The sequence below is a fragment of the Hyla sarda genome, chromosome 2 (assembly GCF_029499605.1).
Source record: "Hyla sarda isolate aHylSar1 chromosome 2, aHylSar1.hap1, whole genome shotgun sequence".
In the NCBI taxonomy this organism is placed as follows: Eukaryota; Metazoa; Chordata; class Amphibia; order Anura; family Hylidae; genus Hyla; species Hyla sarda.
In genome coordinates this window covers 250229504-250246452 of record NC_079190.1, presented here as the reverse complement: position 1 = coordinate 250246452, position 16949 = coordinate 250229504, and the positions used below count along the sequence as shown (strand labels likewise).

General features: G+C 45.3%; 1 protein-coding gene and 1 long non-coding RNA gene across 4 annotated transcripts in view; one reads left to right on the top strand and one right to left on the bottom strand.

Annotated features, from left to right (window-relative positions):
• Positions 1 to 1605: 1605 nt before the first annotated feature.
• IQCC (IQ motif containing C) lies at positions 1606 to 14338 on the bottom strand. Its single transcript, XM_056556946.1, has 5 exons — positions 14228 to 14338; positions 9644 to 9787; positions 8767 to 9553; positions 7142 to 7239; positions 1606 to 1879 (listed from the first exon to the last, which is right to left on the bottom strand). Exons 1-5 carry the CDS (start codon positions 14261 to 14263, stop codon positions 1841 to 1843), a joined length of 1104 nt encoding a protein of 367 aa, XP_056412921.1. The 5' UTR covers positions 14264 to 14338; the 3' UTR covers positions 1606 to 1840.
• Positions 14330 to 16949, top strand: part of LOC130355990 (uncharacterized) — a 29428-nt gene continuing 26808 nt past the window's right edge. The window contains exon 1 of one of the 3 annotated variants that reach the window (XR_008888723.1): positions 14330 to 14419. This is a non-coding gene — a long non-coding RNA (uncharacterized LOC130355990). The other 2 variants (XR_008888725.1, XR_008888722.1) reach the window with 2 other exon arrangements.

Here is a 16949-nt window from a genome sequence, read left to right as displayed (position 1 = left end):
GCAAAAAATAAGCCATAATCTGGATTGTAGGTGGAAAATTGAAAGGGTTATGATTTTTAAAAGGTAAGGAGGAAAAAACAAAAAGCAAAAACTGAAAAACCCTGCGTCCTTAAGGGGCTAAAGACATCCAGAGACAAAAGCAGGACGGACCAAAGGAGGACCGGGTCAAGGAAGGAGAGAGCACCGGGGCCACACACACCACACGCAATCAACATAAAAACAGACAAGCAAAACATTCCCCAGAATTCCCTGTCTAACACTAAACGGGACTTAGTAAAACGTCTATGCCCTAACACAGTGTAGACATATACCCTAAATATTCCCCGATGTGGAGACAGCGCAGCGCTGGGTTGATAACTCATTCATTCCCGAGGGGGAGGGGCCCGGTAAGAACCGGTATACCGCCCAGCACTAGTAGAAAGCGCCAATCCACAAAGGGTACTCACTGACTGAGGGCAAAGCAGCAGGCAGGACAGGTAACACTCTCCATTGGTGTAGAGAAGAACGCCTTTAAAGTCCCTTTGGTCACAAGGAGGCCAGCAGTCTGCAGCAAGAAGCTTGGGAGGCAGGTGAAGAGCAGGGTAGTGGGGAGACCGCAGCAGCTCAGGAGGACCCTTTATATTACAGGGCAGCCACACAACAGCAGTCCATCCAGGCAGTAGAGGAGCGCACCCCCTTACAAGCAGGAGACCCAGTGGCAGAACAGGAAGAATGTCCACTTCACCCTTAGCAAGACCCTGCCGGCTACGGGAGTAACTATGGCTGCCAGGGGGAGAAGAAGGCCCCGCCCACATAGGCCCAAGATGCCACCTAGATTCCTCCAAAAGAACAGCCCAGGACCGGACCGAAGCCAAGAAGAGTACAGAGCTCCACACTCCAGTCTGCCTGGGATCAGAAGACCTTGCCGCCCACCAGCAGCCACAGCAGCCCCCCACCGATCCTCACACCGCCGGAGCAGCAGTCGCTGGGAGCCGTCTGCTCTTCCACCAGACACCGGAGCCCGACCGGAGGCACCACCAGCTCCCAAGCACCAGGGATATCTTTGAGAAGAGAGGTGGCCAGACAGGATAAGAATTCAGGTGCAGAGTACTCCTGCTCCGTCCTGCCTGGGCTGCAAAAAAACTGAAAATAAACCATCTCTCACCTTCCTGGGTTCCCGCGGAGCGCCACTACAGCTGATCGGTCCTCCGGTCCATCTTCTTCATACTTCCGTGTGAACGAAGCGTCACATGGCGCTCAGCCTATTATGGGCCGAGGCAGAACATTGCGGCGGCCGGCGATCGGCTGAGCGCCATGTGACGCTTCGTTACACACGGAAGTATGAAGAAGATAGACCGGAGGACCGATCAGCTGTAGTGGCACTCCGCGGGAACCCAGGAAGGTGAGAGATAGTTTATTTTCATTTTTTTTGCAGCCCGGGCAGGACGGAGCAGGAGTAGTCTGCACCAGAGTACTCCTTTAAAGCTGGGATAGCTTTAAAGCTGGGATAGCTGGAATGTCTGACATAAGTCAAAAGTGTGGTGTTAACAGGGCCTTATACACAGAAAATGAATTTAACTACTTACTATATGTTTTGTAAATGCTGAAAAGACTTAAAACAACCAAGACACACAATAAATAAAGTGCTTTATTACTTATTTGCACCAACCATTATTAAATGTTGTAAAATGTCCATTGTTATTTCTTAACAGGAAAATTCAGCAGCGAGGATCCTGATCAATTTAGTGAAAAACCTGATGTTCAATCCTCCATGGAAAATCTGTGACTACTGTCCTGAAGTATTTGTAAAACCGGCACTGCGAAAGTTCTGGCTGACAGATGATTTCAAGATCACCGAAGATCAATCACAGGCCCCTATCCTCTGTCTTACCATAAGATACTGCGGGAAAAAAAACGGTTGTCACATTAGATAATAGTAAGAAAGTAGCCAAACACAGTTATATGTGGTACTGAGGGGTTTACACCAAGATCAACTGGTTGTTTTGCAGTGGAACGTTTGTCAGTATCAATCACAAACAGAGCAAAGGACATTGCAAAGCTTTTAGGAAACTTCAAGTCTGATTTTGTGCAAATACCTAGTAATTTCAGGAATGTGCAAAATTGAACACCTTTTTCTGAAGGCATATTGGGCACATAAATGTAAATAAATTGTGAAAAATGTAGGCTGCACAAAATAACCAATTTCCTTATTATTGTTTGGCTGCCTATAAGCCAAATTTTTTTTGGCAATGAGGTCACATAAGTGGGTCATAGACATTGGATAAATGTCAGCTAATTCTGCCAGGAATGGTCAAACATTTTAAAGTGTATGGTGGCAAATGTCCGGGGAATTGGGCATGTTGTATTTCAATTTCCTGATCCCTTTTTAACAAGATAAGGATGGGATTGTATGAAAGATAGAAAGAAATCCAAATTTATATGGCAACACCTTACCTCCACTAGCTTTTTACATATAAAAACATTTCAGCAATGGACATTAAAAGCATTGTCCACTTATTACAGTTTTTCTTTCTTATTTATAAAAGAAGTAATGGTACATTTTTCTAAGATACATATATTTAACCTCTTAAGGACGCAATCAAAAACGTACGTACACCCTGCGCCCGGTCTATAATGCGGGGTCACACCGGGTCAGTCCCGGCGGCTGATGACAGCCGAGACACTGGGCTAATAGGATGCGGCACTGATGGTTGTGTTGCGCGCCATTAAGCCTTTAGACGCGGCGTTCAAAGTTGATTGCCGTGTCTAAAATGAAAGTAAAAGCTTCCCGGCAGCTCAGTCGGGCTGATCGGGACCATCGCGGTGCAATTGCGATGTCCCGATCAGCTAGAACGCGAGCGGAGGTCCTCTCACCTGCCTCCGATCGGCGATTGATTGCTCCAAGCCTGAAATCCAGGCTTGAGCAATCGACCACCGATAACACTGATCTTTGCCGCGTCAGTGCACGGCAATGATCTGTGTATGAGATCGGTATGAGAAATGTAATAGCCACTGGGGGGGGGGGGGGGCTATACCACTGCAAAAAAAAGTGTGATAAAAGTTAATAAGGATCATTTAACCCATTCCCTAATAAAAGTAAGAATCACCCCCCCCCCTTTTCCCATAAAAAAATAAAACAAAATAACTATGTAAATAAAAGTAAACATATGTGGTGTCGCCTCGTGCGGAAATTTCCAAACTATAGAAAATCGATCCTTAATTAAACCGCACGGTAAATGGCGTACGCGCAAAAAAATTCCAAAGTGCAAAATAGAGTATTTTTGGTCACTTTTTATATCATGAAAAAATGAAGGAAAAAAAAGCGATCAAAAAGTCCGATCAATAGAAAATTGGTACCGATAAAAACTTCAGATCACGGCGCAAAAAATGAGTCTCCATACCGGCATCTATGCGGAAAAATAAAAAAGTTATAGGCGTCAGAATATGACAATTTTAAACATATAAATTTTCCTGCATGTAGTTATGATTTTTTTTTGGGAAGTACTACAAAATCAAACCTATATAAGTAGGGTATCATTTTAACAGTATGGACCTACAGAATAATAAGGAGTCATTTTTTACCAGAAAATGCACTGCGTAGAAACAGAAGCCCCCAAAAGTTACAAAATGAACATTTTTTTTCAATTTTGTCGAACAATTAACTTTTTTTCCGTTTCGCCGTGGATTTTTTGGTAAAATTACTAGTCACTGCAAAGTAGAATTGGTGGCACAAAAAATAAGCCATAATATGGAATTTTAGGTGCAAAATTAAAAGCATTATGATTTTTAGGAAAAAACGAAAATGCAAAAACAGAAAAACCCCGAGTCCTTAAGGGGTTAAAATTCTGCTAAAGTACTTTTCTTATACCAGGGAAGTTACCTCATCTCTGTACAGTAGAATGGTATCAATCATAGATTAGTCTGTGTAATATATCCATGAACTAACAGACAGGCCTCTACATGTGTCAGTCATTTGACATGCCACAAACACACATACACACACGTCATGTGACCCTAGAATTCAGTTGACAATGGTTACATGATATCCAGGGCTGACTAAGAATAATTATAGAACAATTATTGTTATTATGGTTAGCTCAACAACTTATTCACTGTGAATGGAAAAATATGTAAAACTTTACCGTCTGTCTCTAGGTAATGTCATGTTGTAAAAACACATTAGGGCCCATTTAGATGTGTAATACAGATTGTAAAATACAGCATAGCAGCCTCCCATTTTTCTCAAAGAGATTATGCTGCACCATTGACACTACAGAATTTCTACAGAAATTCTGGACCCCAGACTCTCCCAAAATAATTACATTTTTCATTCTTTTGGTGAAATCTGAAATGCTCTGCTGTCTATTAACCCCTTAGGGTTAACACCTTAAGGACTCAGACAATTTTATTTTTAGGTTTTCGTTTTTTCCTCCTTCCCTCAAAAAATCATAACTCTTATATTTTCATCCACAGACTAGTATGAGGGCTTCTTTTTTGCGCGACCCGTTGTAATGCCATCACTCACTTTACCTTAAAATGTATGGCGCAACCAAAAGAATACTATTTGTGTGGGGAAATTAAAAAGAAAACCGTAATTTTGCTAATTTTGGAAGGTTTTGTTTTCACACCATACAAGTTATGGTAAAAATGACATGTGTTCTTTATTCTCTGGGTCAATACGATTAAAATGATACCCATGATTATTACCGTATTTATCGGGGTATACCACGCACCGGCCTATAACACGCACCCTCATTTTACCAAGGATATTTGGGTAAAAAAAGTTTTTTACCCAAATATCTATGGTAAAATGAGGGTGCGTGTGTGTGCATGTATACCCCAATATACCCCCAGGAAAGGCAGGGGGAGAGAGGCCGTCGCTGCCCGCTTCTCTCCCCCTGCCTTTCCTGGGGTCTAGAGCGCTGCTGTCGGCCCTTTTCACCCCCTGGTTATCGGCGCCGCTGCCCGTTCTGTCCGCCTGACTATCGGTGCCGGCGCCGATAGCCAGGGGGAGAGAAGGGGCAGCGGCACCCATTGCCGGTGCCGCTGCCCCCCCCCCCATCCCCGGTGGCATAATTACCTGAGTCGGGTCCGCGCTGCTGCAGGCCTCCGTCGTGCGTCCCCAGCGTCGTTGCTATGCACGTTCAGCGCATAGCAACGACGCCGGGGACGCACGACGGAGGCCTGCAGCGGACCCGACTCAGGTAATTATGCCACCGGGGTTGGGGGAAGGCAACGGGGCAGCGGCGCCGGCAATGGGTGCCGCTGCCCCTTCTCTCCCCCTGGCTATCGGCGCCGGCACCGATAGTCAGGGGGACAGAACGGGCAGCGGCGCCGATAACCAGGGGGTGAGAAGGGCCGACAGCAGCGCTCTAGACCCCAGGAAAGGCAGGGGGAGAGAAGCGGGCAGCGACGGCCTCTCTCCCCCTGCCTTTTCTGGGGGTGTATCGGCGTATAACACGCACACAGACTTTAGGCTAAAAATTTTAGCCTAAAAAGTGCGTGTTATACGCCGATAAATACGGTACTTTTCTATTACTGTTGCACTTAAAAAAAAAATCACAACCTTTTTAACCAAATTAGTACAACTTTTTCATTTTTCCGTATAAGCGGTGGTATGAGGGCTCACTTTTTGCGCCGTGATCTGTACTTTTTATTAATACCATATTTGCTTATACAAAATTTTTATTACATTTTTTATTAATTTTTTTTGGAATAAAATGTTATAAAAAAAAAAGCAGCTATTTTGGACTTTTTTTTTACGTTCACGCCGTTAGCCGTACGGGATCATTTACATTTTATTTTAATAGTACGGATTTTTACGCACGCGGCGATGCCAAATATGTATATATAATAATTTTTCTTACACTTTTTGGGGGTAAAATAGGGAGAATGGGACAATTTACGTTTTTATTGGGGGAGGGGTTTTTTCACATTTTTTTTACTTTATTTTTTTTACACTCTTATAGTCCCCATAGGGGACTATTTATACCAACCATTCGATTGCTAATCCTGTTCAGTGCTATGTATAGGACACAGCACTGATCAGGGTTATCGTTCATCTTCTGATCTGGTCTGCGGGAAGGCAGATCAGAGCAGAAGACTCCAGGAAGGCAGCGGAGTCAGGTGAGGGGACCTCCGTCTGCCGTGCAGGATGATCGGATCGCCGCGGCAGCGCTGCGGGCGATCCGATCATGCTTTTAAGTGACTGTGATGCTGCCGATGCCGTGATCTGTATGGATCACGGCATCTGGCGGGGTTAATGGCAGACATCCGCGGGATCGCGGGTGTCCGCCATTACCGGCGGGTCCCTGGCTGCGATCCACAGCCGGGACCTGCCGCGCATGATGCGGGCATCGCTCCGATGCCCGCGGTTATGCTCAGGACGTAAATGTACGTCCTGGTGCGTTAAATACCACATCACCAGGACGTACATTTACGTCCTGCGTCGTTAAGGGGTTAAGACAGCGCATTTCCAAACAGTCCTAGTGTCAGCATGTTTGGCCAGCTCAAGCTCCAGATGAAATATCTCTGGGCAGAGATTCAGTAGTGTGAATGAGCCTTAAGTGTCTCTAGGTGAGGTTGTCTTGTTGATAAACATAACAAAAACAAATCACAGAGTAGTCAGTGAGAAGGATATAAGAGCTGCTTCTACACGGACCGAATGCAGAGATGCTGAAGTAGGTTGTAACGCTGTATAAGTTCTGCTTCTCAATTTACCATTGCTCAACATCTTAGGTATAATGAGTGATAACCAAATGTTATGGGACACATGACACGTGAGGTGGGACACATGATTGTCCATGGCAAGCACTACTATGAACTAACCTGTGGGTTGTACCATTTTTGTTTATTAGAAAGAGGGGGCTGCACTGCTATGAAGAAAGGACTGTGATCAGAATTTTTAATGTATGTACTTTAGGAAACTGTACAACCCTTTAAACATTCTTCTCTTTAGATTCCTCTAGATTTTAAAGCATAAGCCGTTAAGGTCATGTGCAGGAAAAGACTGAATCCATCCAGTCTGACATACAATTTCATTGGAGTTTAAGGTGCATATTTATAGAAGAGCTGACTTCAAAGAATGGCAGAAATGACAACATTTAGGCTGCTGTATCCAGGGAAGCAATGTTACTGTAAGCTTTACACTAACTAGACTCACATTCTTTCTACTAGCAATTGCTTGTTGGACCCACAAGATCTCCATAGCCAAGTGACTTCTGTGCCTTCTTAGCTCACTCGCAGTCTTCACTGTAAGCTCTAGAAGAAAGTACAACAAAAATAGAGAGAGAAGCTGTGCGTCAGACAACCATTATGCACAATAATAATACATACATGTAGACATTAATGTGTTTCATTTATAGAAGTTATGCCTGACTAGCAGTCTTTGTCTGTGTCTGAAATGCAGGAAAAATGCATCTGCCTTCCCAGTATAATGATCTGACTATAGAGTAGTCCTGTACCCTGCTCTTCCCAACCATGAACAACAAAAGACTTACTTTATTATGGGGACACTGATAACTCATCCACTTTACCACACACTAGCTGAGTAGTATGTGTGTACATCTATGTATGCCCTTTTTATATACTGTCTTAGGTCAAAACATATTTGGATGAAAGTTAAATAAAAAGCTAACTAAAATATAGGCAGTACATACTGGCCCCGAATGCAATTGTGTTAAAAGTCATGTGTGTATGTGCTTACACCTTCACCCAGCCGTGGCCGAATTTGAAGCATGACTCTAACAGTCAAGAGCAGAATTTCACGCTCTTAGGGCACGTTCACATTTGGTTTCTCCAGTTGCACTAGGACAGCTCAGAAATACACCATTTCCATAGACAGCAATGCATTTCCGAGCGGAATCCGCAGAAACTTTGAATGGTTCAATGTTTCTGCTGATGTCGAAATTGGTATTTTTGCAGCAGAAACATCTGCCGAGGAAATTCGGCCCTGTACACACTGCAGCAGAATCAATTACATAAATTGGATTCTGCTGCAGCGGGATATTCCCACGGAATTCTGCTCAGAAATTCCACCATGTGAACATGGCCTAATAGTGGGTTATATAGAGACAGATAGAATGGTCAGGGCTAGGAAAATCCAGGTGCTAGAAAACCAATATGGCAAGAAATGTGCCACTGGTGCCAAACTACTGCTGCCTATCAAAGTGATTATTATTAAGCCCCTAAAACTCAAAATGGCTCAGAAAAATCCGGCACAGGCCTCACGATCCAGCGGTGCTAACGGGGGCACGTAGGAAGGTATGTTAAAGTTTATTTTGTTTATTTTTGAGGCCCGGGCACAGGAATATATACAAGTCTTGCACTACAGTTGTCTGTTAAAGTGTACCTATTCCTTAAAAAAAAAACATTTGATATGCCCTGAGAAAAGTTTTGATCACTCCAACCAATTGTCAGAACGAGCAGGGAGAAAACTGACCGTGACAATCCCATATACTTATATTGTAGGTCTGTCTCGCTTAGCATGCTCTTCTGCCAGCTTGTTGTCTGAACTCTGACTCCTAGCGATCAAATAGGTAAAAAAAAAAAATTAAAGTGACAGTGCCCATTTAAGCTTCCAGCTTCGGGTATGTGCCCCACAGCCATTGATTGGCTTAGCAGGCCTGTACCATAAAATCTTGAGTTGTTCTTCTACAAATCATATGTAATTATATATATATATAGATAGCCAAGAAGTTCACTAAATAGGAAAAAGATATATTATGAATTATAAAAATTTAAAAAAAAATGTGGACACTAAACAAATCGTGAATCATTCTTCCTCACCTATATTCTCATTTTCTTTACACAACAATGAATGATCTTTTCTTCTCCCCACAGTCTGAAAGGTGCTAGTTGCAATGTCAGAATGAGGAAAGGTATGCTCTATATCAGGGATAGAAATTCTTGACGGGACTTCTTTTAAATGGCAATTTTTCAGCATCAAAAAATCCTCAATTTTCTTGTCATCGTCAAGGCTGGTCTCCCTTGCTGGAGCATCTGTCTCTGTATGGCTGGCCCCACTAACTGTGGATTCATACTCTGAATGGCACGCTTTTCTTCCTGAGGCAACAGTCCCTGTATGGCTCGCCTCCCTTAAAAGGGCTTTAGTCTCAATGTGGCTGGCCTCTTCAACTGAGGTATCAGTCTCTGTATGGGTTGCCTCTTGTACTGGAGCATCAATGAGGGCAATGCAGCTATCACTCACTGGAAAGCAGTCTTCTCTTTCTGCTCTGGTTCTTTTAATAATGGAGATGTCTCTTTCTGGGTCAATGGTCCCGATAAAGTCATCTTTTACTTTCTGGCCATCAGAGACTGAACGGGAGGCAACTGTTTCTACCGGGTAACATGGTTTTTCTGGAGTCTGTACATCTCTTTCTCTATCTACACAGGGCATACTTGTTTCTGTTTTCATCAGCTGTAGAAAGCCAAGTGTTCCTTTTCCCCCTGAAGTAACATTGAGAGGCGCTTTCCTGTGCTGGAATTCTATACACTGGCCTGCAGATGTTGAAAGTTTGGAATGGGAATAGCCATTATATTCAGGCTTGTTGGGTTTGGTTGCTTGAATTCTATCCTGCAGGCAGAAAATGAGAATAAGTGATAAAGTTGAATAATGCAAAAAAAAAAAAAAAAAAAAGTTCTAATAAAAAAAGAGAATACTTACCAATGTAGTCAACTTTGGAATAGATAATAACCATTTTCCTGGGTACAGGACAAATTCCTCTCCCTCAATCTCTCGCACCACCTCCAAATATTCTTGATGCACCCTTTGTAACTTCCGGCGAACCAGAACACCACGAATGTGTGCCTGATGAAGACCAGAAAGTGTCAGAAATTTGGAGAGGTAATCCACAAATGGCCCTAACAGAGTTTCAGAGAGCTTAAGAAATTAACCAACAAGAATGTTATGAAATAGTTAAAGGACAAGTCTCACAGTAAACAATTGTTCAGCTTTTAGTGCAGAAGGTAAAGTTATATAGGTTTGTAAATCACTTCCATTACCAATGCTGCTTAGAAACAAGCTTTATCTGCATTCTTCTGTCTGACAGGAAATTCAGCTGTTCCAGGTTTTCATGACTTTCGACCCCCTATTCAGGCTGTTATCAGCAGCATCCCGGGCCGTGACGTGACAATTACCCAGAAAACCCCTGTGCTGCAGAGAGCTCCCTGTGCTCGGGCTTAGCCCCTCCCATCTGATGAATATTCACACTGTCCTCCCTCTGTTCTGCAGTGATTGGCTGAGCAGCACTGCCTATATGCCGGCTGATACAGATCATAGCAGCCCCAGCAAACAGGCTGATTCTCTCCCCTCTCCTTGCTAATGTTTTTACACAGATAACGGAGGAGAGGGGGGAGGGGAGGGAGCTGCCAGCGTAGACCTGTCACACTGAGCACTGGGGAGAGAGGAGTGCAGGGCAGAGAAGGGGGGGAGGTGATTGTGCCACTGTAAAGCAGGAGGGGGAGGGAGTCATTTTACAGTGTAAAACTGCAGCTTCAACTCCAGGGTCCCTCTCTCTGAGCACTGAGATTACATTTTGTTTCCTCGTGGCCACCCTGCTGTATAGGGCTATGATTGGAGCTCAGTGTTATGTGGGAGTGGCTAACATAAGTTAGGGGAGGTAACAAGTTCTCTGCTCAGGCAGCTGAGAGCAGGAAATGTGAGCAGTGCATGCAGGGAAATGTAGTCTTTGAGATCACAGGCATAGCCACCATAACCAGGAAGTAACTGGAATTTATGAGCTGAATAGCCGGTGAATGGGGGGCGGAAAAAAAATCACAAACATGTCAGAGAGGTGGTAGGTGAATATACTATGGAATGGCTAGGTATTTATTTTTTCTTTGCTGCATGGGATATCTTCTTTAACTTAAAAAACATGGGTCACTTGTCAAACCTCCGACTGGTGTTTTAAAAAAATGCACTTACTGTTACGTTCCTCGCTCCTGCTCCACCACCGCTATCACGGAGCTCTGATTCCTGCTATGCATGGCTATGAGTTCAGGGACATGATGGGACATGTCTGCTCATCCAATCAGAGGTTGAAGTGATGTCCTGCCTCAGCTGCAGATTGGTGAGCAGGCGTGTGACATACCTAAACATAGAAGCCTCTCACAACAGAGATGTGGGAAAGGCAAGAGTGGGTTGTTTCTGTTTTGTATTTTTCTTCTGTGACAAGAAACATGTAAATGAACAGCAGTTATTTTTAATACTAAAGTCTATTGCAAACGGATGAGCCTTTATGTCATCCGTTTGCACCTGGTTTATAATATCCGTTATTACTTCTGAGCACGCTCAGAAGAGATGACATCAGCAGACTCCTGCAGTGCTGAGGGACTACTGCTACTCCCATCATGGAAGACTTGTTCCCATGATGGAAGTAGTAATTCCCCGGCCGCTGTGGGGGCCAGACATATGGATATATGTCTGACCCCTGCAGCGCATCTATATAGAGATGCAGCTGCAGCGCTATGAATGACAAGTATTGTTTTAGCAGCGCATCGGGCCGGCCAGATGCGCTGCTGTTAGAATACTTTTCATTCATAGCGCTACCGGGGGCTTATGATAGCGATGCGGGGGGAACATATGTAAATGCGCTGCAGGGGGAACATATGTAAATGCGCTGCGGGGGGGAAGATATGTAAATGCGCTGCGGGGGGGAAGATATGTAAATGCGCTGCGGGGGGGAAGATATGTAAATGCGCTGCGGGGGGGAAGATATGTAAATGCGCTGCGGGGGGGAAGATATGTAAATGCGCTGCGGGGGGGAAGATATGTAAATGCGCTGCGGGGGGGAAGATATGTAATTGCGCTGCGGGGGGGGGGGAAGATATGTAAATGCGCTGCGGGGGGAAGATATGTAAATGCGCTGCGGGGGGGAAGATATGTAAATGCTCTGCGGGGGGAGATATGTAAATGCGCTGCGGGGGGGAAGATATGTAAATGCGCTGCGGGGGGGAAGATATGTAAATGCGCTGCGGGGGGGGAAGATATGTAAATGCGCTGCGGGGGGGGGGAAGATATGTAAATGCGCTGCGGGGGGAACATATGTAAATGCGCTGCGGGGGGAACATATGTAAATGCGCTGCGGGGGGAACATATGTAAATGCGCTGCGGGGGGAACATATGTAAATGCGCTGCGGGGGGAACATATGTAAATGCGCTGCGGGGGGAACATATGTAAATGCGCTGCGGGGGGGAGATATGTAAATGCGCTGCGGGGGGGAGATATGTAAATGCGCTGCGGGGGGGAACATATGTAAATGCGCTGCGGGGGGAACATATGTAAATGCGCTGCGGGGGGGAGATATGTAAATGCGCTGTGGGGGGGGAAGATATGTAAATGCGCTGCGGGGGGGGGGAAGATATGTAAATGCACTGCGGGGGGAAGATATGTAAATGCGCTGCGGGGGGGAAGATATGTAAATGCTCTGCGGGGGGAGATATGTAAATGCGCTGCGGGGGGGAAGATATGTAAATGCGCTGCGGGGGGGGAAGATATGTAAATGCGCTGCGGGGGGGAAGATATGTAAATGCGCTGCGGGGGGAACATATGTAAATGCGCTGCGGGGGGAACATATGTAAATGCGCTGCGGGGGGAACATATGTAAATGCGCTGCGGGGGGAACATATGTAAATGCGCTGCGGGGGGAACATATGTAAATGCACTGCGGGGGGGGGACATATGTAAATGCGCTGCGGGGGGACCATATGTAAATGCGCTGCGGGGGGGACCATATGTAAATACGCTGCGGGGGGAACCATATGTAAATGCGCTGCGGGGGGGACCATATGTAAATGCGCTGCGGGGGGAACATATATAAATGCGCTGCGGGGGGAACATATATAAATGCGCTGCGGGGGGAACATATATAAATGCGCTGCGGGGGGAACATATATAAATGCGCTGCGGGGGGAACATATATAAATGCGCTGCGGGGGGAACATATATAAATGCGCTGCGTGGGGGAACATATATAAATGCGCTGCGGGGGGAACATATATAAATGCGCTGCGGGGGGAACATATATAAATGCGCTCCGGGGGGAACATATATAAATGCGCTCCGGGGGGAACACATATAAATGCGCTCCGGGGGGAACACATATAAATGCGCTCCGGGGGGAACACATATAAATGCGCTCCGGGGGGAACACATATAAATGCGCTCCGTGGGGAACACATATAAATGCGCTCCGTGGGGAACACATATAAATGCGCTCCGGGGGGAACACATATAAATGCGCTCCGGGGGGAACACATATAAATGCGCTCCGGGGGGGAACACATATAAATGCGCTCCGGGGGGAACACATATAAATGCGCTCCGGGGGGAACACATATAAATGCGCTCCGGGGGGGACAAGATATATAGAAGCGCTATGGGGGCCAGATATATACCCCCTAGATATTCTATCTTTCCCCACCGCACCGCTTCCATTTGAAAACCTCGCCGGGAGCCCTGAATGGTTCCTCCATACCGGCCACTCAGGGCTCCCAGCGGGGAATTTAAATATGAAAGTAATATACATCGTACAGGAGCGCAGCATGCCACCCGCTCCCCTGTTTAATATCTTCGGATCCCATCAGGTCTCAGAAGTGAGACGCGGTGCGATCACTCTCTCAGACCATGTACTACAACCCCCATCATGGAACAGTGTCTGTTCCATGTTGGGGGTAGTAGTACAAACACTAATGTAGCCTCCCCAGCCACCGAGAGACTTCCGCAGCCAGGGAACTACTACTCCCATCATGGAAACAAATCTGTTCCATGATGGGAGTAGTAGTAGTCCCAGCTGTGGGAGTCTGTAGGCAGAGGTGTTAAAATGGCTGTACATGAGGGACGTTATAACGTATTTTGACGGATGTTATTCAGCCGTTAGCACCCGTTATTATACATCCGTTTTCACACAGAAAACGGATGTTTAATAATGGATGAATACTCATAGTGTGAAAGGAGCCTTAGAAGACCAGAAATATGCTATTCTGTTTTCCAAACAGTGTGTCTCCAGCTGTTGCAAAACTACATCTCCCAGCATGCCTGGAAGTTGTAGTTTTGCAACAGCTGGGGTTACACTGTTTGGAAAACACTGGCACAGACTTATCTGTAGTCATTCCTAGTGCAGAAGGGCATTCTTTTAGCTCTAAGCAGTAGGATACATACCCATCCCTTATGGTTATACGTATAGAAACTTGGTGCCTTCCAAGAAACTTATAAACCTATCAATGTCAGTGTGATTCCCCGGCTCTCACCTGCAAGACTCTCGCTGCAGCTTCTTCCGCCTCCATCTTTCAACCGCCGTCACCTTAGCAACAGTTCCCGGCACTTTCTGATGACGTCACGACGCATTCGACGCCGGACTTTCCTGGCGCTAGAGCGCTGAGTGACCTATAGCGCCTCAGACGACGGACTTCGGCGGCCATGTTTTAGGAGACTGGAATAATGTGAGGAAGCCTCTCAAAGGCAGCGCATCTATGCACTAGTGCAGTCTGTCACTAACCTGCCCTAAGCTGATGGATGTATTATACAGATACTGTGATCGGATCAGGAGTAGATCCGGTGATTTAGTTGGGCCTTAGCAAAGATTTACAGGTGTTTGTCCATTGTGAACATTCCTTACTGTAGAAGTGGCCCCCAATTATAGGCTGCTGACAGGGGTCGTGTCACTGGGGCTGCCAACAATCTGTGGTAATCAATAGGTAGGGTTGTCAGTTATTTAACCCAAATGAGTGTATTTCTTAAAGTGGTTTTGGCAATGCAGCTAAAAAAACATCTTTTCCATACCTTTTAACCCCTTAAGGACCAGAGCGTTTTTTTTTGCGCATCTGACCACTGTGACTTTAACTCCTTGGGGACGGAGCCCATTATAACCTTAAGGACGGGAGCATTTTTTGCACATCTGACCACTGTCACTTTAAGCATTAATAACTCTGGGATGCTTTTACTTTTCATTCTGATTCCGAGATTGTTTTTTCGTGACATATTCTACTTTATGTTAGTGGTAAATTTTTGTCGATACTTGCATCATTTCTTGGTGAAAAATTCCAAAATTTGATGAAAAAAATTGAAAATTTAGCATTTTTCTAACTTTGAAGCTCTCTGCTTGTAAGGAAAATAAACATTCTAAATAAATAATATTTTGATTCACAAATACAATATGTCTACTTTATGAATGCATCATAAAATTGACAAGTTTTTACTTTTGGAAAACATCAGATGGCTTAAAAGTTCAGAAGCAATTTTCCAATTTTTCACAAAATTTTCAAAATCGGAATTTTTTATTGGCCAGTTCAGTTTTGAAGTGGATTTGAAGGGCCTTCATATTAGAAATACCCCATAAATGACCCCATTATAAAAACTGCACCCCTCAACGTATTCAAAATGACATTCAGTAAGTATGTTAACCCTTTAGGTGTTTCACAGGAATAGCAGCAAAGTGAAGGAGAAAATTCAAAATCTTAATTTTTTACACTCGCATGTTCTTGTAGACCCAGTTTTTGAAATTTTACAAGGGGTAAAAGGAGAAAAAGCCCCCCAAAATGTGTAACCCAATTTCTCTCGAGTATGGAAATACCTCATATGTGTATGTCAAGTGTTCGGCGGGTGCACTAGAGGGCTCAGAAGGGAAGGAGCGACAATGGGATTTTGTAGAGTGAGTTTTGCTGAAATGGTTTTTGGGGGCATGTCACATTTAGGAAGCCCCTATGGTGCCAGAACAGCAAACAAAAAACACATGGCATACTATTTTGGAAACTACACCCCTCAAGGCACGTAACAAGGGGTCCGGTGAGCCTTAACACCCCACAGGTGTTTGACGACTTTTTGTTAAATTCGGATGTGTAAATGAAAAAAAAAATTTTTCACTAAAGTGCAGGTATTTTCCCCAAATTTACCATTTCTACGAAGGGTAATGGGAGAAAAATCCCCCCAAAATTTGTAACGCAATTTCTCCCGAGTACGGAGATACCCCATATGTGGCCCTAAACTGTTGTCTTGAAATACGACAGGGCTCTGAAGTGAGAGAGCACCATGCGCATTTGAGGCCTGAATAAGGAATTTGCAGTAGGGGTGGACCCGATTACAAGGACGGGGCTTGTCTCCACCAAAACCCTACAGCAGTGTCTCCCACGGGGTGCCTCCAGCTGCTGCAAGACTCCCAGCCTGCCAGGACAGTCTATGGCTGTCCGGCAACACTGGGAGTTATGGTTTTGCCACAGCTGGAGGCGCCGTTTAGGAAACACTGCCGTATGAGACGTTTTTCATTTTTATTGGGGGGGGGGGGGCGACGTGTAAGGGGGTGTATGTTTAGTGTTTTACTTTTTATTATTTGTTAGTGTAGTGTTTTTAGGGTACATTCACACAGGCAGGGGTTCACAGTAAGTTTCCTTGATGGAAACCCACTGTAAACCCGCCTGTGTGAATGTACCCTGTACATTCACATGGGGGGCGCCCCAAGGGGGGGGGGGCACCCCAAACCTTCAGCTGTGGCAAAATGACAACTCCCAGAATGCACTGACAGACCGTACATGCTGGAAGTTGTAGTTTTACAACAGCTGTAGGCACACTGGTGGGGAACCACTGAGTTAGAAAACAGACTAGCTCAGTGATTCCAACCCATGTGCCTCCAGCTGTTGCAAGACTACAACTCCCAGCATGTACGGTCTGTCAGTGCACTCTGGGAGTTGTAGTTTTGCAACAGCTGGAGGCACACGGGTTGGAACCACTGAGTTAGGAAACAGACTCTAGCTCAGTGTTTCCCAACCAGTGTGCCTACAGATGTTGCAAAACTACAATTCCCAGCATGCCCGTACAGTCAGGGATGCTGGGCGTGTAGTTCTGCAATATCTGGCCCTTCAGATGTTGCAGAACTACAACTCCCAGCATGCCTGGACAGTCTGGGCATGCTAGGAGTTGTAGTTATGCAACAACTGGGGAAGAACAGTGGCCTCCAAGCTGTAGCCCTCCAGATGTTGC

Bases quoted from the DNA above. Each gene is read 5' to 3' on its own strand.
- IQCC (XM_056556946.1), bottom strand. From the start codon at position 14,263: ATGGAGGCGGAAGAAGCTGCAGCGAGAGTCTTGCAG. The intron at 9,788-14,227 runs GTGAGAGCCGGG...GGTCTTCATCAG, and splicing joins CTGCAGCGAGAGTCTTGCAG to GCACACATTCGTGGTGTTCT. The intron at 9,554-9,643 runs GTAAGTATTCTC...TTCTGCCTGCAG, and splicing joins TTCCAAAGTTGACTACATTG to GATAGAATTCAAGCAACCAA.